The sequence below is a fragment of the Vipera ursinii genome (genome assembly GCF_947247035.1).
Source record: "Vipera ursinii genome assembly, chromosome: Z".
Taxonomy (NCBI): domain Eukaryota; kingdom Metazoa; phylum Chordata; class Lepidosauria; order Squamata; family Viperidae; genus Vipera; species Vipera ursinii.
In genome coordinates this window covers 53981681-54007608 of record NC_139517.1, presented here as the reverse complement: position 1 = coordinate 54007608, position 25928 = coordinate 53981681, and the positions used below count along the sequence as shown (strand labels likewise).

The 25928-nt window shown below is 37.4% G+C and overlaps 1 protein-coding gene across 1 annotated transcript in view; it reads right to left on the bottom strand.

Moving 5' to 3' along the window:
• The window catches only part of RECK (reversion inducing cysteine rich protein with kazal motifs), a 278973-nt gene that overhangs the window by 11735 nt on the left and 241310 nt on the right, over positions 1 to 25928 (bottom strand). The window contains exons 17-19 of the mRNA XM_083377076.1: positions 23597 to 23792; positions 21524 to 21734; positions 20369 to 20442 (exon numbers count right to left, since the gene is read on the bottom strand). Of these exons, the coding sequence (XP_083233202.1) occupies positions 20369 to 20442; positions 21524 to 21734; positions 23597 to 23792 (481 nt within the window). The remainder of the gene's footprint in view (positions 1 to 20368; positions 20443 to 21523; positions 21735 to 23596; positions 23793 to 25928) is intronic.

Here is a 25928-nt window from a genome sequence, read left to right as displayed (position 1 = left end):
GATGATTTGGAGGCAGAAGTTTGCAAACCCCAGGAAACTTTGCAATTGCTTCCTTGTGTGGGGTAGTGCCCATTCTAATGGTGCCCTTACTTTCTTGGGGTCCATTTCGATGCCCTGTGGGGATATGCGTAATCTATTCTTTCCTGGTGAAATTCACATTTCCATAATTTTGCATATATGTGGGCGGCCCACAATTTTTTTAGAACTGCTCTGACTAGATTAATATGCTCCTATTTTGTCTCAGTGAATATAAGGATGTTATCTAAGTAAACCAGGACCCCCTTATATAGGTGCTTTCTTAGCACTTCATTAATTAATTGCATAAAAACTGCAGGGGCCCCTTGCAGTCCAAATGGCAGAACTTTGAATTGGTAGCAACCCATTGGACAATTGAATGCAGTCTTCCATTCATCCCCTTCCTTGATCCTAATGCGGTAGTATGCTTCTCTTAGGTCTAGTTTGGTAAAAATCATTCCTTTCGATTAGTGGGATAGGATATCCTTCATTAGGGGTAGCAGATACAGATTACTTTCACTAATTGTGTTTAGGGCATTGTAATCCATGTATAAGTGCATAGTGCCGTCTTCTTGTCCCTGAAAAAGACTGGAGCGGCCACTTTGGGTTTGGCAGGCTCAATAAATCCCCTTTCTAAATTTTTATTTATGAATCTTTCCATCTCCGCCGTCTCTTTAGGGCTCATGGAGTACAGCCTGAGGTTCAGGAGTTTTGCCCCGGGTTTGAATTCTATAGCACAGTCTGTGGGTCAGTGAGGGGGGAGCTCATCCGCCTGTTCCTCACTGAAAACTTCAGCAAGGTCCCAGTATTCTTCCGGTATTTCTGGTAACCCCTTCCCTTTCCCCACTGATGCTATCTCCATTCCTCAGGTTTGGGGGATCCTTTGGGGTTTTAAGTTTGTATGCTCCCCCTCCAGGAAGTCGAGTTCTGCTATCCTCCAATTTACCCAGGGGTTCCATTTCTTTAACCATTCCAGCCCTAAAATCATTGGGCATTCCATGCCTGGAGTCACTACAAATGTTATGTCTTCTTCATGGGTCCCCAGGGACAGGTGAACTGGTAAGGTGGCTAGGGTAGCTGGTGTCACCCCTGCTATGGACCCATCTAACTGGCCAAAGGAGATTGGTTGCTTTAGTCTCCTCATGGAAATGCCCAAATTCCCCACTAGTGTCGGGCTAATGAGGCAGCAGGTGCAGCCAGAGTCTATTAGGGCTTTTACTTCATTTATTTATTTATTTATTTATTTATTTATTTATTTATTTATTTATTTATTTAATACTATTTCTATACCACCCTTCTCCCGAAGGACTCAGGGCGGTGAACAGGGCAAGAATAAAAATACAAATTACAAAAGTTAAAACAAGATTAAATAAATGCCCACATACTAAAATACATCTTTAAAACCAAATAAAATAACAATAGCAAACCCCCCCCCCAATCCCCTCATCAGGCCAGGCCAGCTTGTTCAAAAAAGTATGTTTTTAGCTCGCGGCGAAAGGAGCGAAGGTCGGGCATGGAGCCACTTTGATGGCTTTGGGCATGGAGAAAGCTAATATAGTCACTGTCATAAGGATGGTGGAATGGATCCACAGAGCTGTCCTCCGAGGTGTCCACTGCCCCTGCGGTGTAAGCTGGAGTCCCTTCCTATTCCTTGACAGGGGTTGGGGACTCTACAGCCTCTATCCCCCTCATGGCAGGTTCTTTTGGTTTGGCTGGAGACTCCTGGCTGGTGATGGGTCTCATTTGTGCTGAGGGGCTTTTGAGCGGCATTCTGCAGTGCGGTGGCCCTCTCTACCACATTTGAAACAGCCTGTTGATCTCTTAGCCATAGCCAGTGGTTTCGCTGGCTCGCATGTTTGCTCGAGCGGCAGGCAGGCCCATGGTTTCCCTCGGCACTGCCTCTTCAGTAGGCCTATCTCCGCCTCCTCTGCCAGGTCGTACCAGTCATCAAGGTAGTGGGGGTCTCCTCGAGGCAGGCAAACATCATACAGGTTGTGGTTTAGGCAGTCTTCCAGGAGGATGTCTTCCAGCCAGTTCACCTTGTTGGCAATGGCCCAGAATTCTTGTGTATATTCAGCCACTGGCCGTCTGCCCTGCGTCACCATTTTGATTTTCTCCTGGGCCTTACGATCAGCCAAAGGATCCTCAAATCACCTCCTCAAGGATGACATGAACCGGTTGAAGTCACTGAGTTTGGGGCATGGGAGTCATGCAGGTTCATCACCAAATCTGCAGCCGGTCTGTCCAGGGCTTTGTCGCTGGCGATGTCTTGTCCGTATTCTTCCATATAACCGAGGACTTGAGTTAGAAAAACCCAAAGCGTGGCGGCTCCCCCTTGAATTTTGCTTCCAGAGGTGGGAGTCTTTGAATGGATCAGTGGTATTGCCCCCCATCCTGATCCCCGTCTGCAGGTTGGCAGGGGGTGGGTGCTGCTGAGGTGGTAGCTCTGGGTTCAGTGGATGCCCCCGGTGCTACAAGTTCCGGATCCCCCCTACTGTCTCTCCAGATGCAGCTCCAGACACTGGTGTGGCTGTGGGACTCAGGTTTCTCTTCCCTTAGTCACCCAAGGGTTTTTTTGATCAGGTCAATAGCTTTCTCTAGGATCCAGTTTGCATGTGGTGCATAATTCCCGTCCTTTTCGCTGACGTGCAGGGAGCTCTCCATCTCTTGCTTCCATTCGGGTTGGTGGCCGCCCTGCCTCAGGGTCACTTTCCTCAATGCCTTTTCCCACTCGCTTTTCCTTCCAATGCCCATCGACCACTGCAGTTTATAGTCGTGCTTCTCCTCCACCTCTTCCCCAGAGGAATATGATGCTTCAGCTTCCAATATTTGGTGGGATTTCGGTCAGGGGGAAAGTTCCCTTTCCATGGGGCTTCCCTCCTTTCCTGCCTTGTTGTTAGACATTGTATTTTTTGCAAAGTCCCCCAGTAAGGTTGTTCTTTCCAGGTTGACTCTTAATGCAGATCCTGTCTAATGTCAGAACCCACTTCAGTCAACATCTTAGGAAAGAAAGACTCTTGGAGACAAGGTTTTCCAAGTAGGAACTTTTACTAAGAAATAGGGAGATGACAGGTATTGTTCTGTACCAGCCTGCTACCGGCCCTGCAGAAAAGACAGGGACAACCCCTTTACAAGAAGGCAAGAGGCTGGAACTAAGCCTGCCAAATTTATTAACATAAAACAGCAAACAGAGCAAAGAGAGCAAACACGAACCATGAAACAGGAGCTATTCAAACGGTTGCCTTCAGTAAACCAGCCCTCCCACACATTCCCCTTTTAAACAGTTCAGGGCGTGGCTTCTCTCTGCCTCCTTCTGAGGTGCCCCATTGCCTTCCTCTGTTTACTCCTGATTGACTGCCTCCTGCGTCGGGCGTCCTTGAACAGGGCCAGCTGTGGGTCATCTTCATCCACGCTGTCAGGCTCACACAGCTGGGTCTGCGTTGTGACCAGATGGGAGGGGCCTGGCTGAGGGCTCTGTGGAGCCTCAATATTATTCTCAGCAAGCTCTCCAACACCCCCCCTCCTCCTCTGAATCGTCCGACCCAACTGCCGAACCCACAGGCTGACCCTGAATCACAACAGGTATAATAGACAGGATCTGAAGAATCCCCTCACAGATTGATATTTTTAAAGTGTCCCCAAGCAAACTCCACCCCTCAGTTCATTCGATCAGTTCTGGATCAGCCAAGCTCCAGGTGGTAAGCCCCTCATGGGACAAACAGGATCATTCCCACCCCCTCACATTTCATCCAGAGAAACAATCCAGATTTCGGAAGCGTTTCTTCCTCACTTTCCACCCCCTTTCTTAGCTGTCCACAAGATAAGAGGGGAATGCCCGGTAATTGGTTATATTGTGATGGATAGCAGGCAGGAGAATACACAAAGTTTACAATTAAGGAAGGAAGTGAAAGTAATAAAATCCCATGCTTGTTCCCTCTTCTCCTTGGGAATAGCAGAATCCAGGGAAGGGTGAGATTTGGGTTTTGCTCAGAAGAGAAAGTTAGAAATGAAATATAAATTGATTCTTACAATGAGCATCTTTGAACTTTGGCTGTGATTTTGGTATACTTGAACAAAAGTGCAAAACATTAATGGAGTTGTCTTTACCATTAGCAGAGAATGCTGCATATCATGCAGGTTTATAGCCCCCTCCCTTTCTTATTTATATGAAAAGCCTCACTTGGTCAAAGCCATGATAAAATTCATAATCCCATCAGAAGACAACTGTGATTCATGCATGAGGGGCACATGACATGGATTTTGTAACTTGTTAATTAACATAATTATTTTGCATTTTAGTTTGACTTATTTCTCTCTTTTATGAGGGTTTATCAAACCACTATAGACTGGAATGTAGGAAAACTTATTATATAATTGTATGGATTGACTGATATCTTCTAATTCCTAAACTGAAAAGATAAACTACAGAAGAATGGATGGATACTATTTCCTCATAAGAAAAAGTCTGTTAGCAAAAAACTGGTGTTTGATATTTCTCTTTGAGAACTTCAAACAATCTTTGTAGTTAATTTACTGTGCAAAGAAAAGGTTACTTTTATCCTATCCAATTAAGTTTTCTTTTGCATTTTCTTTGTTGTGTTAACTATAACAAAAATGTAAGATGGGTCTCAAGGTTCTCCCTTTTCATAGAGAGATCTCACTTTATCAGAGTACCCTAATAAATTGCTTTTAAATGATCTTCCAACTCGGTTGCTTAATGGGAAGGTAAACCAAGGCAGAACCTAAGACCAGATTTTGCTATCATGGATGAGTGAAACTTTAAATGCAAGTGGAGCAAATTATACACCGTATGAACAAGAAATAGACATATATGGTTGAGCAATGAAATAAAAACAGTCTGATCTGTTATTGTGGATGTGAGTTATTGGGCTAGAAAATCAAGAATGATTGAAAATACTGATTTCTAGATGAGTAAAATATTGGTTCAATTCAATTCAAATAAGCATAATTTCATTCATTTTATCAAACAAAAACAGACTGATCTATTATTATGGAGGTGAGTTATTGGTCAAAAATCAAGAATGAATAAAAATATTGATTTCTAGATCAGTAAAAGCACTGGTTCAATTCAACTCAAATATGCAACTAAGTATTATTTCATTAAGAGGGACGCGGTGGCTCAGTGGGTTAGGACGCTGAGCTTGTCGATCAGAAGGTCGGCAGTTTGGCGGGTCGAATCCCGAGTGCCGTGTAACAGAGTGAGCGCCTGTTACTTGTCCCAGCTTCTGCCAACCTAGCAGTTCGAAAGTACGTAAAAATGCAAGTAGAAAAATAGGGACCACTATGGTGGGAAGGTAACAGCGTTCCGTGCGCCTTTGGCGTCTAGTCATGCCGGCCACATGACCACGGAGACGTCCTTGGACAAGTGCTGGCTCTTCGGCTTTGAAACGGAGATGAGCCCCTAGAGTTGGAAACGACTAGCACGCATGTGCGGGGGAACCTTTACCTTTACCTATTATTTCATTAGTTTTATCCACGGAATGAATACAAATCTAAAAGTATGATTTGTCTAACTCTTTATGAATAAAGATAATTATTTAAAATGGAGAAATACTGGTGGTCATGAAAAGAGCTGAAGATGATACAGACCATTCATAGTAATGTAATTAGCCAAATTTGACAATCAGTTGGTGAGCCAGCCAGGAGATCTTCATCTCAGCCAGTTCTTTCTTGGACTTACAGATCACTATCAATGGCAAAGGGCACTTGAAAAGAATTTTGACATTGATTTTTAGCTGAGGTTTAGGAGACTGTTGTTAGTGATGCAAAAGACCTTTATAAGGAAGATTATGAATTATAAAGGGACACTAAAAGAAAGATCAAGCAGATGTCCATCCAGATGGTTTATTCAAAAGAAATTTGGTGAGTGTTGATTTGTTTCCTTTTCTCTCATTTCTTTAGTGAATAATGTTAAGTTAGCTATTTGACTCTGAAGAGATGGAAATCTTCTGAGTCGTAAAACTATTGATATTGTAATGAGAGGGGAAAAGCTCATTAGTTGATCCTGGATCATAAACCAGTTAGGGCCCACTGGCATGGAAAGCCATGAAGAAAGAAAAGTTTTGTTCTTCTTCCCACCCAGAGTTTAGCAAGTAATGAAAAGTTAGCCTGACTAAATGGGAAGTTATAATACAAAACACTCAGATAATTTGGATGTGACTTCTGTTCAAAATTCTTTGATGTATAAATTTTCTTGAAGCCAGCAGGATTGAGTTGAATTAAATTAAATTGAATATAAAAAGAGATAGGGCTTGTTAAAATTGTTCATCTGAAGGTACCATTGAATAAGAAATGATATTCGCTCTCATGACTGTTTTATAGGATTCTGGAAAATTAAAAAAACATTGGTATGCTCAGCTATTTTTAATTATTAGTAGCAATCCAGAATCATTCCAAAATTGTCATCAAATTGTGTAGAGTAGCAACAAAAGAAATTCTCTTCTTGTAAATCCATTTTAAACAATATTTCCTTAAAATTCCTTTACCTATGTATAATCAATTGCGCAGATGCAGCTGAAAACAAAACAAAAGAAAAATTGTTCACATGTTCAGCCAGCTAACAAATTAATTTGGGCTTCTCAGCTTGGCCTAAGGCTGTGGAGATTTGGAAAATGTTGGTCATTGGCTTGCGAAAATGTTTCCTGAAAATTGTAATGATTATTTTGCCAGCATTGGCTGAAGTATTTGTATCTGGAAGTCTGAATGGAATAAACTTGGTGGAGTACTGAGATTAGATGTCTGGTGTGAATGCATATGCTGACAAACCCCAACATTCTCCCTCCAGTTAGTGAAGAGGACTAGTTAGGCTTTTCTTACAGAAAGCAAGGAATAGTCATTGTGGGATAATTAGAAGGACAATGCAATGTGTTAGAAAAAAAAGGAATGATCTAATGAAATAGAGAGATATTGGTACATTGTGCATCACAGAATTATGGCTGGTCACACACAGAATTAAAAGCACTTCATATTTACAATTAAAACAATTTGTTTTTAAAAAAGAAGCAATTATAAAACCTAAGAGGAAAACAGAAATAACATTTCAGAGTTTAATGTCGAGTTTGGAGATCCAGTCAGTAGCTGCCGTTGTTACACAGAGGAAGTCCTTAAAATCTCCTGGGTATCTTCTATTAGTGCATTTCCTCACTATATGTTGGATAGTCTGTCGGGGAGCCCCGCAATCACATTGTGCTGAAGGTGTCTTTCCCCATTTATACAGGTAATCGGCACATACCCCATGAGTCGTTCTAATTCTATTGTATGTCACCCTTATGTGTTGGGGTAGATTAAATCCTGGAGGTATACTATTAGGATTAATATGCTCAGAAATATCTTGGGAGGTATAGCTACTCCATGCTTCCATCCATTTTTGTATAGTGCTCTGATGTTCGGCCAGCAGCTTAAGCACTGTGAGGAGTGGTGGATTTCTTGACTTTAATCGACATCTTAAGAGATCAGAGGTATAGGCATGAATGGGTAGAGAGGAGTTTAGCAGGATCTTACTATACTCCCGAATGAGAGCTTCTTGTCGTCGTCGTAAGTGCAGGGAAAGTATGTGGCTAAGAACTGGTAGCCAGTGAATAGATGTAGATTTTATGCACCCAGTAATTAATCTCATCGTATGGTTGAGTTGAACATCAACAAGTCTTGTATGTGAGCTGTTTATCCATACAGGTGCGCAGTATTCCGCTAGAGAGTAGCAAAGCCCAAGGGCTGCGCATCGAAGAGTTGGAGCTGAGGCTCCCCAAGTTGTTCCACATAGTTTTTGCAGAATGTTGTTTCTGCTGTTAACCTTGGCAACCATATTCTGAATATGTTTTTTAAAAAACAGGGTCCTGTCTAAGGTGACCCCCAGATATTTTGGAGTTGCCTCATATGGGAGCAATTTGTTATTTAGGTATACATTGAGTTCTTTTTTTGCCAGTTTATTATTAAGGTGGAAACACGATGTGACTGTCTTACATCATTACTGCTTCACAGAAGAGAGGTTCTGAGAGAGACCAAGAATAGTGCGTAGTTTTATGCTTGGGCAGGATGAAAGGTGAGAATTTTGATCTTTTATTTTGTGTGAGAGACTTAATGAGTTAAACTGATTGTTGATCTACAGAACACTAATAGAAAGCTATGTATGTCTTTAAGTTCCTATAGTCTGGAGGCTGAGAAGAGAGGGAAAATCTCTTTTGATCATTCCCTCCCTCCAGAAAAATGCCACCAACCTTTTCTAACTGGAATGTGTGAGACAAAAAGGGCGGAATGAAAGGAAATGTAAGACATCTGTTATTAGTGTACCATTTTGTTTTGAAAATTTTCTGTGTGTCTGAATCACGTTTCCCTGTCTGTAATTTTATTATTTTTTGGCTAACTCATTTGTTACATAGTATTTGAGATCTTTTCTGAAAGAATTATTTTCTATTCTCTCTATATTACATTAAGAAGAACCCGCATTATGTTTGTGGGTGATTGTTCTGGAGATTTTTTCTACATCTTGGTAACATCTGAGTGTGATTTCTTTCTTCCTACATAAGGCACAAGGGATGTAGTTAAGAATAACTGCTGGACAAAACATTTAAGGTATTGCAAATATCATTCTGCCTTTTAATTATATCTCAGTAGGAAAGGGGGAGGTCCATTTTTTTCTGTTCCTTTTAAACATTTTTTTCTGCATAGTTCAACATTTTTGCCTGAGAAAGGAGGGAAACTATGACATGTGATATTGCTTTCCCTCACATTGAGAGAGAGGGGGAGAGGGAGGGAGGGAGTGTTTCCATTTGCACTGTTTTGGTTTGCATGAATTGAGTATGTTTAGTTTAATAAAACGAAGGACATAGTGGCAATATCTAAAGGGCTGCCACAAAGAAGAATGTTCAACATTTTTTTAAAAAAGTATGCAATTGTTGAGAAATTAATCAAGGAGAAAACCAGCCTAGAACTAAGAAGAATTTCCTGACCGTTAGAATAATTAATCAGTGGGATGATTTGTCTCCAAAAGCCATGGGTGCTTCTTACTGGAGGTTTTTAAGAGGAAATTGGACAACCATTTGTCTGAAATGGATAGATTTCCTGCTTCGGTAGGCGGTTGGACTACAGTCTAATCCATAATCTGAAGATGTTTTGTAAAACAGTGTTGAGCAGATTTATATACCATGAATCAGTTGAAGATTAAATAGGTATCTCTTTGTGGGTAATTGAACGTGATTCAAATGTCACTCAATTTAATCCATTTAATTCATGTATTTTTAAATGCAGCTCACATAAGGTAAATCAATGCATGGATGATGCTCAGTTTTATATCTCAATCTCTGATAATGCCATGGAAGCCTTCTTCTGGATACTTGAAGTTGTGATTTGAAAACAGATCATAAAAGTTGTAGTGTACAGGGCAGGTACTCTGAGATTGTCTTTTGATTTAGTAGATTTTAATAGGAACCTGTCAGGAGAAACTACACCTACTTTGGAAAGAGTTCTCCTCACTACTGAAAACTATACAGCAATGAACTTGGTTACGCTTTTCCTGCTGATCAGTACAGGTGCTGAACAGACTGATCACAATTCTAGCTACAAGAAGACTGGCATTACTGCACTGCCATACAACTGATTGACTTTGTCCTAGGACTGGCTTAATGAACAGTGGATGATGAACATTTGTGTATTGATTTCTATGTATGTAACTACCTGTATGATTTCATTATGTGTATTTATTGTTGATGTTTCATTATTTAAAATAGACTTATAGGCAAACTACTCCTTAGAGAAACCCCATCAAGTGAACCTCCAGGGAATACTTGCTGAAGACTTGGTGTAGCAATTGTGACAGTAGTAAATTATGGGGATAATTGACCTTGTATTTACATTTTCCTTCTACACAAGGATTTCTTGCTCCATAGAACAAAGGGACTGCATGGCATGGAAAGTGTTAAACAGGATGACCAATATTACATCAGGACCACCTACTGACTTTGAAAGATACTTTTTTATTACTATGTCCTCTAACTTTGTTTAAAGCTGGCAGATTTCTGAGTGCATACACCCATCTATGGAGAGCATCCATTTTTGTTGAGCGTTCCTTAACTCTTCATGGCCCCATTTTTCTTGATGTATCTTATTTCTCAGTCACTAGGATGACTCATGAAGATCTATACTTCTTGCATATATCATGTATGACATACTGTAATTGGACTTTATTTTATTTTTTTATTTTTATTTTTATTTATTTATTTTTATTTTTATTCCATTTATATCCCGCCCTTCTCCGAAGACTCAGGGCGGCTTACAAGCTTAGCAGTAGCCTTCATTCTATGTATATGCCTGCTTATTAGGGCTTTCACACACACCCCAAGTGGCATTATTACAAAGTCAGCTTAATTGCCCCCAACATTCTGGGTCCTCATTTTACCTACCTCGGAAGGATGGAAGGCTGAGTCAACCTTGAGCCTGGTGGGATGCGAACCTGAACTAATTGCAGGCAGCTGGTGTTACTTAAGGAGGCATTAGCCCACTGCTCCACCAAGGCTCTTTAATGTCTCTGCTGCATTTAAACACCAGATAAACACCAAAGGATAGTAAATTTTGGATGTCTGGGTCTGTTGCTTATACAGTGTTACCTTATACATGATATTTGCCTGGTTTGAGATTACTCAATTGGCATTGCTCTTCTCCTTATTTAAATGCCATTAGGAGACTACTAACTGAAATCTCCTCTGTATCTCTAATTGTTATTTGGAACCACACAGCCCCAGATTTTTTATGGGCAAACATAGGAGGTGTATATGCACTCAATACTTCTCTTTGTTATGCCTATTATCAGAGGTTTTTATGTAGATTTTCATACAGGCTGTGTTTTATACTGCAGTATGGGTTCAGACCTCTTTGTCCTTCATTTTTTAAAACAAACTTTACTCCTTCCTGATTATCTATCTTGACATAATTGGGATCATTTATGGTGTTTTTGTTTTGATTGTTATATTAGGGATTTTGCTTTGTTTCTTCTCAGAGTGCCTGCCCTGTACACTACAACTTTTATGATATTTTCAATAAGTCATCTATTCCTTCTTTTCTAAACTGGAACTTCTGTGCATATGGTCCCTGATACTGTTGTTCCAAATTCCTTAGGCTTTTTTTGTTGTTATTTTCTTTTGGGTAACGCTGAAAGGGCATCTTTTCTTTGCCCTTTAGCATCAAAGGGGGATTATGAGGGGCACATGACATGGATTTTGTAACTTAACTAATATAGTTACTTGGTATTTCAATTTAATTTATTTCTCTCTTTTATGAGGATTTATCAAACTACTATAGACTGGAATGTAAGAAAACTTTGTATCCTATCATTGCATGGATTGATTGACAGCTTCTAACATTCCTAAACTAAAAAGATAAACTGCAGAAGAATGGATGGATACTATTTTCTGGTAAGAAAAGCTGAGAATAAAATGGATAAGATTGATGATGAGGTGGTAATGATACAATATAAAGACATGGAGTTTGCTTTGAGGATAAGAGGTCTAAAAGAAAACCCACAAGAAAACCTGGAAGAGATATTTGCAAAGGCTGTGGCGCCTATATTGGGATGGCGAGTTGAAGATTTTATAATGGAAATAGATAAAATATTTCATGTCAACTCCTAGATTGCTAGACAAAGAAATTTACCAAGAGATGTGGTTGCTTATTTTACAAAAAGAACTATCAGAAATGCGATTATTCAAGCTTTTTATCATAACAGATTTAAAGTGGTTGATCAAGAGGTCTTAATTTTGAAAGAAATTCCACCAAGAATTTTAAGAAAAATGAAAGAGTTTGTTTTCTTGGTAGATGAATTAAAAAAATGACAGCTCCAGTTCAGATGGGAAATACCAACTGGGATAGTGGTGAATTATGCAGGTACAAGATATCGTCTTAATACAGTTCTGAAGGCACGAGATTTTTATTGTAATGTACTGAAAGCAGGTTCATCGCCACCCCCAGAATTCAAAAGAGGAAAGGAAGAAGGAGCATGACAGGCACAAATGGAAGGTATACAGCAAGGTGAAAAAATCACCTTGCTGACTGTAAAAGATGTACAGCAAACTCTGGAAACTGCGCAACCCCTGGCACCATTAGAAGAACCAAGGGGTTAAAGAATGACACGGGCTGCAACCAGACGAAAGGAACAACAACAGGAACAACAGAAACAGTATCCTATAATCACAACTCAAGAATCCACTAATAATGAAGCAGTGGGAGGAGCAAGACCAAAGAGGCAGGTGCTTATGGATCTGCAAGATACGCTCTGAAAGCTTCAAGCTGCAAAAGATGGCAACAAAGTTTCTAACGTGGAATGTTAATGGCCTAAACTCTCCGCAAAAGAGAAAGAAAATATTTCAGTATCTAAAACAATTTAAAAATGATGTTATACAGTATGTTTGCAGGAAACGCATATTCGTGTATCAGATCAAAAATATTTGATAAATTCCAGATTGGGTATAAAATTTACTGCATCTGTTCCAGACAAGAAAAACGGAGTAGTTATTTATGTGAAGTAGGACTTAACAGCTAACCTAACTGAAGCAGATAAACAAGGAAGATATATTATAATTGAACTTTTAATAGAAGGGAAGAAAATACTTTTAATTGGAATATATGCACCCAATCAACAGCAAGGAGATTTTTACAAACTTCTTCATAATAAAATAATTCAATGGGATTATAAATCGTGTATTTTAATGGGAGACTGGAATGGAGTGTTGGATACACAAAAAGATAAAAAGGGATCTTTTAAAAGTACTCCAAATCATGCTAGATTGCCTAAATCTTTTTTTGATATGAAAGACGATTTGGAACTGAGAGATGTCTGGAGAGAACGAAACGTGGAAAAAAGGGATTTTACTTTTTTTTCTGATAAACATCAATCTTTTTCTAGAATTGATTTTGTACTAACTACTAATGATTTTTTTCTAGGGTTAAGATTAAGATATGTCCAAGAACTTTATCAGACCACAGTCCAGTATGGATGGAATTGGACCAGGGGAAGGGAGATAGGAGATCCTGGAGGTTAAATGAAAATTTGTTTAGATATGAGGAATATGTGGAAGAATGTAAAAAACAAATGAAATAATTTTTTACTATAAATATGCATAAGGGTACTCCAATTGAAATGGTTTGGGATGCAAGTAAAGCTTATATGAGAGGAGTTTTAATATATTTGAATAATAAACATAGACGTAGATTGGAATATAAGCATAAGGAGCTAGAGGAGGAAATAGATGAAAGAGAGGGCTTTTATTTTGAACCCCTCTAACAAGAGGGTGAAAGAAGCAATTAATTTGTTAAGAGGACAGTTTAACATGCTGATGGAAGATCAAGTGGCAACTAATTTATGATAAGCTAAACCTAATACCTTTTACAATGCTAATAAGCCAGGTAGGTGGCTAGCTTATCTGTTAAGGAAAAAACAAAAATCATGTAATATAGACAAAATAGTATATAAGGGTAAAGAAGTGTTTCAGCAAAATATTATTAAAAAGGTTTTTGTAGAATTCTATTCAAAATTATATGCTAGGGATATAATTCAAGGTTTAGATATAGATATTTACAAGAAGTGAATATTCCTATACTTACACAAGAGCAAAGGGAAGGAATGAATCAATTAATAACTGCTAAAGAAATTATTTTAGCAATTAAACAATTAAAAGTGGGTAAAGCACCTGGAACAGATGGTTTGACAGCTATTTATTATAAAAATCTACAATTAGAAATGGTGGAACCTTTAAAGGAGTTATTTAGAACAATTCAATCTGGAGGAGAAGTGCCTCCATCCTGGAAAATAGCTTTTATAACATTGCTTCCAAAGGAAGATCAAGACCTTACTCAATCTAAAAATTACAGACCAATATCGCTTTTAAATATTGATTATAAGATATTTGCAAAAATTTTAGCAAATAGATTAATGCAAGTTTTGCAGCAAATGATTCATAGTGACCAAACAGGATTCATAACTGGTAGACAAATGAAATATAATGTGAGACATATTGTAAATTTAATAGAATATTTGGAAAGAAATAATCAAGTTCCCGCAGCGCTGATTTTTTGAGACGACAAAAAGGCATTTGATCAATTGAATTGGCAATTTTTATTAAAAGTATTAGAGAAGATGGAGTTTGGGGATAGGTTTTTACAACCTATTAGGGCAATTTATCAGAAACAAACAGCTCAAATAATAATTAATGGTAGTTTAACAGAAGCTTGCAAAATTGAAAAAGGTACAAGACAGGGATGTCCGCTGTCACCATTGCTGTTTGTTTTAACATTGGAAATATTATTAAGATACGTGATTAAAAAAAATAAAGGGAATTAAAATAAAACATCAAGATTATAGATTAAGAGCGTTTGCGGACGACTTGGTAATTACATTAAGTCAACCAATCAATCGGTTATAGATTTAATGGAGATAATTTTGCAATATGGACAAGTTTCTGGATTTAAGATAAGTAGGCAAAAAACTAAAATATTGTCTAAAAATATGACTATAGAACAAAAGGAATTCCTAGAAAAATTAACAGGATTTGAAATAGTTAAAAAGATTAAATATTTGGGGGTATATATTACAGCTTCATATGTGAAATTATATAAAAATAATTATGAATTGTTATGGTTAAAAACACAAAAAGAGTTAGACAGTTGGAGAAAATTACAATTGTCTTTATTGGGAAGAATTGCAGCAGTGAAAATGAATGTTTTACCAAATTTTTTATTTTTGTTTCAAATGATACCTATACTTAAAAAAGATTCAAATTTGGAGGAATGGCAGAAAGGTATTAATAAATTTATTTGGGCAGGGAAAAGACCAAGAGTAAAACTTAAGATAATGCAAGATATACGTGAAAGAGGTGGTCTTAATTTTAAATTATATTATGATACTGCGGCTTTATCGACAATTAGTAATTGGTTTAATTCAACAGAAGGAAGAATACTGAATATTGAGGGATATGATTTATTATATGGCTGGCATGTATATTTATTGTATGATAAAAAGGTGGATAATGTTTTTAAGAAAAAATATATTAAGGTATGCCCTGTTGCAAGTCTGGAAAAAATATCAATATAAGTTAAATTATAAAATACCAATTTGGGCAATACCTAAACATGCGATAGAAAATATAAGTTTGGGATTTAAACATGATGTGATTACATATAAAGAAATTCTTAGATTGGAAAGGAATGCATGGCAACTAAAGCCATTCAATATTTTAAAAGAAAAGATAGTACAAACATGGTTTCAGTATGGGCAGATACAAGCTAGATGGAAAGAAGATCGGAAAATTGGTATTTCAACAACTGACAAAAATTTGGTAAAACAAATTAGAGATCAAAGTCAAGCGCATATAAGAAGGATATATAATGCATTGATAGAAATAGATTCAGAAATGTATGATAAAATGGGCCCAGAATATTCAGGAGCCAATAATATATATTATATTATATTAATTTAATTTCTATACCGCCCTTCTCCCGAAGGACTCAGGGCGGTGAACAGGGCAATACATAAAAACAAGATACAAAAATTTAAAATTATTAAAAAGTAATTAAACAGTGCCCATAATAAATTAATACAGATTAATAGTTAAAATCCATTTATAAAATCCAACCCCATCCCATCAGGCCAGGCCAGCTTGTTCAAAGAGATGGGTTTTAAGATCGCGCCGGAAGGAGCGGAGATCGGGCGCCATCCGGAGCTCGACCGGAAGATGGTTCCAAAGATCCGGTGCACCCACAGAGAACGCCCTCCCCCTGGGGGCCACCAGTCGGCATTCTTTGACCGGTGGCACCCTGAGGAGGCCCTCTCTGTGGGAGCGTACTGGGCGGAGGGAAGTTGACGCCAGCTGCAGGTGCTCCCCAAGGTATTCCAGACCCATGCCATGTAGGGCTTTGTAGGTCATTACTAACACCTTGAATGATGGATACTTGGGAAAAAATCTGGGTCAGAAATGTAAAATTTACACAGGCACAAAATTTAAGAGAGAACTTTTATAAAATGTTTTATAGATGGCATTTAGATCCCAAAAAATTAGCATGTATGTATCCAAATTATCAGCCTAATTGTGGTTGTGATGATGCAACGTATTATCATATATGGTGGACTTGCAAAAAAGTTAAAGCTTTTTGGATAAAGATTTGGTGGAATATGCAGAAGATATTTAAGAAAAAGATAAGGTTTTCTCCGCAGTTATTTCTGTTGGGTATTATTACAGATTGTACTGTTACAGGAATTAAATTGATGTTGAATTTAATAACGGCAGCAAGACTTTTGGTATAGCAATATTGGAAGAAGGAGGATCTGCCTACTATAGAAGAGTGGACTCTAAAAGTTTCAAACCTAGCCGAAATGGCAAAAATTTCAGCATATTTGAAAGATCACTCACAACAAAGATACATTTCGGAATGGAGAAGATGGATTGATTACATTCAGAATAAATATGGGACTAAAAAGTTTCATTTAGCATATGAATGAGTATTAGAATTTAACAAGATGTATTTTTATTTAGTTATGTCTAATGGGAGTTAAAGTGCGTTAGGATTTTAAGTGTATTCATAGATAGTTAGCATATTCTAGTTTAAGTTTGTTAGAGGCAATACCCTGTATTCAGCTCTGGGAAGTCGGGGGGGAGGGGGAGGGAAGGGTGGGCTCTATGGGGAGGTGGGGGGGAGGAGGAGGGAAGGGTTTTTTTAAAATGTACTGTAAAACTTTTCAATAAAAAAAAGAAATGATCAAGCCTATATTTGTAATGGTAGGTTTATTTTAACAGTGAGAGATAGAATAACAACAAAATCCAGAAAAATGCATTTCAAAAAAGTTATAAATTGATTTGCATTTTAATGAGTGAAATAATATTTGACCCCTTTGCAAAATATAACTTAGTACTTGATGGCAAAAACCTTGTTGGCAATCACAGAGGTCAGACGTTTCTTGTAGTTGGCCATCAGGTATGCACACATCTCAAGAGGGATTTTGTTCCACTCCTCTTTGCAGATCCTCTCCAAGTCATTAATGTTTCGAGGCTGATATTTTGCAACTCGAACCTTCAGCTCCCTCCACAGATTTTCTATGGGATTAAGGTCTGGAGACCAGCTAGGCCACTTTAGGAACTTAAAGTGCTTCCTCTTGAGCCACTCCTTTGTTGCCTTGGCTGTGTGTTTTGGGTCATTGTCATGCTGGAATACCCATCCATGACCCATTTTCAATGCTGGCTGAGGGAAGGAGATTCTCACCCAAGATTTAATGGTACATGGCCCTGTCCATTATCCCTTTGATGCAGTGAAGTTGTCCTGTCCCCTTAGCAGAAAAACACCCTCAAAACATAATGTTTCCACCTCCATGTTTGATGGTGGGGATGGTGTTATTGGGATCATAGGCAGCATTCCGCCTCTTTTAAACATGGCGAGTTGAGTTAATGCCAAAGAGCTTCATTTTGATCTCATGCCACAACACTTTCACCCAGTTCTCCTTTGAATTATTCAGATGTTCATTGGCAAACTTCAGACGTGCCTGTACACGTGCTTTCTTTAGCAGGGGGATCTTGCGGGCACTGCAGGATTTCAGTCCTTCACAGTGTAGTGTGTTACCAATTGTCTTCTTGGTGATTATGGTCCCAGCTGCCTTGAGATCACTGACAAGATCCTCCAGTGTAGTTCTGGGCTGATTCCTCACCATTCTCACGATCACTGAAACTCCATGAGGTGAGATCTTGCATGGAGCCCCAGACCGAGGGAGATTGACAATTATTTTGTGTTTCTTCCATTTGCAAATAATCGGACCAACTGTTGTCACCTTATCATCAAGCTGCTTGGCGATAATCTTATAGCCCATTCCAGGCTTGTGTAGGTCTACAATCTTGTCCCTGACATCCTTGGACAGTTCTTTGTTCTTGGCAATGGTGGAGAGTTTGGAATCTGATTGATAGATTGCTTCTGTGGACAGGTGTCTTTTATACAGGTAGCAAGCTGATATTAGGAGCACTCCCTTTAAGAGAGTGCTCCAAATCTCAGCTTCTTCCCTGTGTAAAAGATACCTGGGAGCCATAAATCTTGCTGATTGATAGGGGATCAAATACTTAAATCATTACAATGCAAATCAATTTGTAACTTTTTTGAAATGCATTTTTCTGGATTTCTGTCGTTCTGTCTCTCACTGTTAAGATAAATGTCAACAGCAAGCAGAAGATGTCAAAGGTCAGCTGGGATCAACAGAGGCGACAGAATGCAGGGCAGTAGGGATGCAGGGCAGAGTTCTTGATGACAGGGATAGAGACATATGGTAGTGAGGGGCAGGGTAGAAGAAATGTGAGATATTTGCCTAATGATGAGGCAGTCCTGGCCCAACAACTGCAACCAGTTATTATTTAATGATGCAGTGCCATAATGTTTCTGTCATTGTTTAGTGATAGAAATTCCAGTCGCAGTTAGGATTGTTAAGCAAGGATTACTTTACATTCTTCTCAGGTTTGACAGGGCTTGCAAGTCAAGTTTATAACTCCCCCCCACACCCAATCCTTTTTGTATTATTTCATTGCTTATTTATTTATATTTATTTGAATTTTGGAACCATTTTAAAAGTTATGCTATTCTGATTGATAATTAAAATTCCTTTTCTTTCTTGTTGAAGATATGTATCCTGAGCAAGTTTCTCAGTATTTTCTGTTTTCAGTATTGTTTTTAGTAAAAATTCTTCCTATGTATTTTTCCTAAACATTCTAATATTCTCAATTCATCTTTGGAGATTTTTCATATTGATTTTCTTTATGCCATTTAATGACATAAAGTTTCTATCACAAATAATTATATGAAAAAAGAATAACTACTTAAAGGGCAAATAGAAGAGTCAGAGGTTGGATGGAATTAATAAAATGTTGAAAAACAGAGATGAAAAGTAATGTAAAAGGTGATATATATAGTACAGGAAAATGTCCAGCCCCATGTAACTGGCCAGGATGAAGAATGACAAAGATTTCAGTTATCTTTACCATTAGTATTGGAAAGTCTAATCACAAACTCCTGAAAACTGCAAAAATAATTTGCAACCCTTATTTATTAGTGAAGTGTGATGTTAGTATATTATAATGAAATCCCTCAGAATACTTTTGAGTAATTTCTTCCCATGTTTCTTGCCATCTATGAGTTGCCATTGATGAAATAAGCTGGACTCCTCTATTTTATGTTGTCTATGTCTAATTTTCCTCATATTAGTCTCCTTAGACTCTCCATAATCTCTCACAGGATGGATGGTTTGCTAGTCTAGAATAGAATAGAGAGGTGCTGGTACTAGACTACTTAGCTCTTATTTTTTTTAATTTTCTTGCCTGATACATAGGAAACTCACACTACTGGCTAAATAGAACCAGTTAGTTAGCTGTTTTCCAGTGGCAAGGCAGCATTTATGTATTTACTTATTTTATTACTTATTTTATTAACCAATTTCGGAAAGCGCTCCATTTCCCCAAAGGTGACAGTAGTGTAGCACACAACAATAAAAACACCCAATATAATATCTATAAAAATATTTTTAAACCCACAAATAACATAAAAACAAAAATACAAACCATGGGCAAAGGGGAGATAAAAAAATGTCTGCCTCAGCAATGTAATCATAGACAACTGTACAGTTTCACAGGAGCCTTAGGTCTGGCAGCATAAAGGGGTGAAACCAATCTAAATTCAGGGGGAAGAAGGGTGGTGGTCATAGCAAAGAAGACACGTCATGGGATCCACCAAATTTAAGTCCTTAGCTAATGGCACTTGCAACATGCCTTCTCTGTGAGATCCAATGGGGAAGGCTAACGTACCTGGGGAGAGGTGGTCCCCTACATGCATATAGCAATAGCACTTAGACTTATATACCACTTAACAATGCTTTACAGCCCTCTCTAAGTGGTTTATAATCAGCCTATTGCCCCCAACAATCTGGGTCCTCATTTTACCGACCTCGGAAGGATGGAAGGCTGAGTCAACCTTGAGCCACTGACAATCGAACTGCTGAATTGCAGGCAGCCAGCAGGCAGCAAAAGTAGCCTGCAATACTGCATTCTAACCACTGCACCACCACGGCTCATGATGTAGATAGTCATTTGTTAAGTGCAATCTATATTTATTTTAGATCACAGATACTAAAAAAAATGTGACAATTTGTGCCACCTGAGGTTGCCTTATGACACTACAAGGAAGATCATTTACTATCCATAAATGATTGTTTGTTTTCTGTTATTATTCCCCTGTGCTCAATTATAAATTCTATTGAATATCTGCAAGTCCAGAATAGATGGCCATCCCCAATGATTTATCATTTTAATAATAAAAAATGATGCTTACTTACCCTGGCAAAAGTATCCAATTTTTCTTTGTCATATAACACCCTCAGTATTCCTGCATACAAAGGACAACAAGCTCCTGCACAATAAAAAGATAGAAAACACCCAAAGACAGATTGAAATGTACAAAAAAACCACTTCTATGAATGTATGATAGTTAAAAATCCTAAGAACATGTTTCATCTTTACTGAAAAACACACAGTATTTAAATAAGCTCTTTTTATTATTATTAGCATTATTAACTCAGCTTTATCTAAGTTTTCATGTTCCTGATTCATCCTCTACTACAGACTCATATACTTTTCCTCCACAATGATCCTGTTTACAATTGGCTTTTAGTGTACCTAATGTAGAATGTAGAACATTAGTTTCTATGGAATCCTATTTATCACCAATAATCATAGATCATCAAGAGAAAATCTATTAAAGTCCAAAATAGAGGAAGGGTAGACAGTGAAATTTGTCCAAGAATAAATTTACAGTTGACATATGTACTACTAAAGTTACAAACAAATAACCAGTTTTTCACTGTGGCCTTTGTAATTCACACTGATAATAAAGTAATCAATTAAATACCTGGGGAAGAGATGGTATCAATGGGCAACCAAACGAAGGACATCATTTGAGGAGCTTCCTTTTGACATTGAACATCATAATATTTAATGAAGACTGAATTCATGGACCAATTCATTGCAGATTTGCTTATGACTGGGAGAGAGACTTAATACAACATACTACTGAAATTGCCACTGCTCAAATAGGAGAAAGATGGAGACAGCTGGTACTTAGTTGGTAGCACAAATATATGGCTGAAACAACTGATTGAGAAATATTGACCAAAGAACCATTTGTCTTTGATTTGACAAAATTTCTATCACTGATAAAAACCTCCAAAATCCAGAATGTATATTATTTCCAACTGGCTGGTCAGTTTTAACAGGAAATGAGAGAAAGCTCAGTTCAGGAATTGCAAAAAAGATACTGCAAAGAAACAAAATCCCCTCAGTGTGAATCAAGAGACCATAATGAAGAATCAGTTCATTTTATGTATGCAAAATCTAAAATTGTATCATTTCTCAATATGACCCCAAGCAATATTTTATGAGTATCATTTAAATGTTATCAAATATCAATCAAATATTAATGTCAGAATTTTCACCTGGTGGGATAACTGGCTTGTATCCTGTGGCTGAAAGATGGGAACATGTAACAGATACACATTCTCCATGATAACTGTAGCCAGAAAGGACTCCTACAGCTTGACAAGGTCCATTGTAATCAACAGCCACACGATCAGAAAAAGCAGCACAGATGTTGCTATATGTTTCTCCGTTATGGCCACATACCAAATCTACTGATTTGCAAAAAGACTGAAATAAATAAATAAATAAACAAATAAACAAACAAACAAACAAACAAACAAACATCAGAAAGAAATTTGCAGTTATTTCCAAAATCAGAGGAGAATATACTTTCCCAAAATGTGTGCAAAAAGAGTAATGATTTTTCAGTGTTTACATTATCCAGTATTCAGTTAAACAGAAATGAATATACAAGACAGAAACAAATGCAATTTTAAACTATAAAATAAAAGAGAAGGGGGAAACTGGTAGTCTCCTGGTTTCTAAGCCAATACCTTAACTGCTATACCAAATAGATGTGTTTTTCTTTAAATTATTGCTTGACCAATTCAACAGTTTTGAAAAGCCTAACATTATGATGTTTGGCCATAAAATTATATTGCGAGTTTTAGATGCTTCTATAAATATTAAGATTATTCAGAGATATGTCAATTCTTTATATCCTATTTGTTTAAAATCCAACTTTCATTTCTGCAGTACCGCAGGAAAACCATTGCCTGATGATTCTGATATTGTTAGGCATAACATCTGAATATTTTTTTAAAGCCTTCACTGCTAATCTACGAAGTATTAGTCTGTGGTATATTACAAAATCTCCAAGCTTTAAAAGAATACCTTCTAATTGAAATATTGCATCATTTGTCTTTGTATATATTTAATGTAGTAGGTTTGTCTCTAAAGGACAGTTAGGGTAACAGGAGAATCACTTTGTTGATTGTTGCTAGTGTTCCCCTATTATTATCCAGTCTTCTTTACTCTGCCATTTCTTACTTAGTTTTAACAAATAGCATACATTTTTGTCCTTTAAAATGCCTTTTTATTAAACAAATTCAGAAATAAAAATATAATGTTGAGCTGAGATATTAATTATACTTCATAAAATATTTAAATGTTGTATGCAATAAAGGCTTATTTATAGTTATTTACTGAAAAATAATTCAGAAATTGAATAAATAAAAATTGTTTGATTATACTGATACAGTATTTAAACAAGCAATTAAAATGAAACAATATGAATAGTAACAGAAGATAAATATCAGATTTACTGCTGTTTCTCTATAACAGGTGTTAGGATTGTGTGTTTGTATTAAAAGTTATATATAATTCATTATTTGGAGGCATACCAGACTAAGCTATGGAGGTAGGCATCAATGTTAAAAATAACTTTTTATTTTTTTAAAAAAACATTTATTTATTTTATTAAATTTATATGCCACCCATCTGGCTCTAACGTAACTTTGGGCAGCTTACAATCTGATAAACAATATTACAAAAGATTAAAATACTAGGACAATAAATATAACATTAACATTATATTAGATACTGAATTTAATGTAATCTGGATAGTGTGTATTACAATTATGCTTATAGACTTGTACCACATCTGACTTTAAAGTATTAAACTCAGTTTAGGCAGAAAGTCTTATTGTTTATTCTAATTAATAATGCGAATTAAATTGGGTGTCTTTTCTAATTATTCACTATCATTTTGACTATAACTATATTTTTAAACTGCTAAATTGATAAGACAACTTTTAAAAAAGTACTAATGTTACTTTGAAAATTCTTATTTAATTTTATAAAGCTTGTAGATCCCTTTTCTATTTCTTCATTTTCTTCTTGGCTGCACTTTTAAATTCTATCAAACAAAATAAAATAGTAAAGAAAATTCTCATACAGATTGTACAGAATTATTCATAGAGATTTCCAAGATTAGCCCAAGTAATGTTAAATCAATACCTATAAAAAGAAATGCCTTTTTCAGTTTATACTTTCTTAACTTGCTTAAATAGCATAAAGAGAAAAATCAGCATTAGATAGATATAAAACAGAATTCAACAAAAAAAGTAGTTTGATATATTGCTGCATACCTGACATGGGCCTTTGTATGATATAATTTTTCCTTTTTGATGCAGAGCACAGAGATTATTATATTCTATATTGTCTGTGTCACAAACAGGATCTCGCAACTGGTCACCACAACTGAACTGTCTTGGCACACATTCATACTGGTTACAACCAAAGTTCTCAAAACTTGTTAAACAAACCTGTGGCTTTGATAAACATCTGGGAAAATATTTTCAAATATTTATTCCAAGAGAAAAACAAAAGCAATAGAAATATTATAATAAAGAAACTACTATATATTCTGCTCTGTTCTTTAAAAAGTTATAAAGAATCATATGTAATAAATATAATACAGGTGAAACTCGAAAAATTAGAATATCGTGCAAAAGTTCATTTATTTCAGTAATGCAACTTAAAAGGGGAAACTAATATACCAGATAGACTCATTACATGCAAAGCAAGATAGTTCAAGCCGTGATTTGTCATAATTGTGATGATTATGGCTTACAGCTCATGAAAACCCCAAATCCACAATCTCAGAAAATTAGAATATTGTGAAAAGGTGCAATATTCTAGGCTCAAAGTGTTCCCACTCTAATCAGCTAATTAAGCCATAACACCTGCAAAGGGTTCCTGAATCTTTAGATGGTCTCTCAGTCTGGTTCAGTAGGAATCACAATCATGGGGAAGACTGCTGACCTGACAGTTGTGCAGAAAACCATCATTGACACCCTCCATAAGGAGGGAAAGCCTCAAAAGGTAATTGCAAAAGAAGTTGGATGTTCCCAAAGTGCTGTATCAAAGCACATTAATAGAAAGTTATGTGGAAGGGAAAAGTGTGGAAGAAAAAGGTGCACAAGCAGCAGGGATGACCACTGCCTGGAGAGGATTGTCAGGAAAAGGCCATTCAAAAGTGTTGGAGACTTTCACAAGGAGTGGACTGAGGCTGGAGTCAGTGCATCAAGAGCCACACCACACACAGACGGATCCTGGACATGGCCTTCAAATGTCATATTCCTCTTGTCAAGCCACTCCTGAACAACAAACAACGTCAGAAGCGTCTTACCTGGGCTAAAGAAAAATGGACCTGGTCTGTTGCTCAGAGGTCCAAAGTCCTCTTTTCTGATGAGAGCAACTTTTGCATCTCATTTGGAAACCAAGGACCCAGAGTCTGGAGGAAGAATGGAGAGTCACACACTGCAAGATGCTTGAAGTCCAGTGTGAAGTTTCCACAGACTGTGTTGATTTGGGGAGCCATGTCATCTGCTGGTGTTGGTCCACTGTGCTTCATTAAGTCCAAGGTCAACGCAGCCGTCTACCAGGAGATTTTGGAGCACTTCATGCTTCCTTCTGCAGACGAGCTTTATGGGGATGCTGACTTCATTTTCCAGCAGGACTTGGCACCTGCCCACACTGCCAAAAGCACCAAAACCTGGTTCAATGACTGTGGGATTACTGTGCTTGATTGGCCAGCAAACTCGCCTGACCTGAACCCCATAGAGAATCTATGGGGCATTGCCAAGAGAAAGATGAGACATGAGCCCGAACAATGCAGAAGAGCTGAAGGCCGCTATTGAAGCATCCTGGTCTTCCATAACACCTCAGCAGTTCCACAGGCTGATAGCTTCCATGCCACGCCGCATTGAGGCAGTAATTGCTGCAAAAGGGGCCCAAACCAAGTACTGAGTACATATGCATGCTTATACTTTTCAGAGGTCCGATATTGTTCTATGTACACTCCTTGTTTTATTGACTGCATGTAGTATTCTAATTTTCTGAGATTGTGGATTTGGGGTTTTCATGAGCTGTACGCCATAATCATCACAATTATCACGGCTTGAACTATCTTGCTTTGCATGTAATGAGTCTATCTCATATATTAGTTTCCCCTTTTAAGATGCATTACTGAAATATATGAACTTTTGCACGATATTCTAATTTTTCAAGTTTCACCTGTATTTATGGTCATAAGCATCAAATACAGAATGGATACAAATGTGTTATAAAACGGCTATCTTACTTATGAAATCTGCAATGCTCACTAGTTGTCACAAAGGACAGGACATATTGTGAGGGAACCTACTTCTCAATTAATCCAGTTGTACAATATTTTAAAAACCCTGCCTTCAACTACTCAGATAAAAGCCACCTTCTACTCTTCCTGGAATCTTCTATCAAAAGGAAAGTCTTCTTCTGGAAGCCACCAGTTAGGCAACTTGACCACATTAAATTTACTACTTGTAGCCCATACAAAGTAGATTCTTACTAAACACTTTCCCAACAGAAAGAGCAATTCAGCAATGGATCTACTCATCCAAAGAGATCCACTATCAGAGGATAGCAGCAATTTCCCTT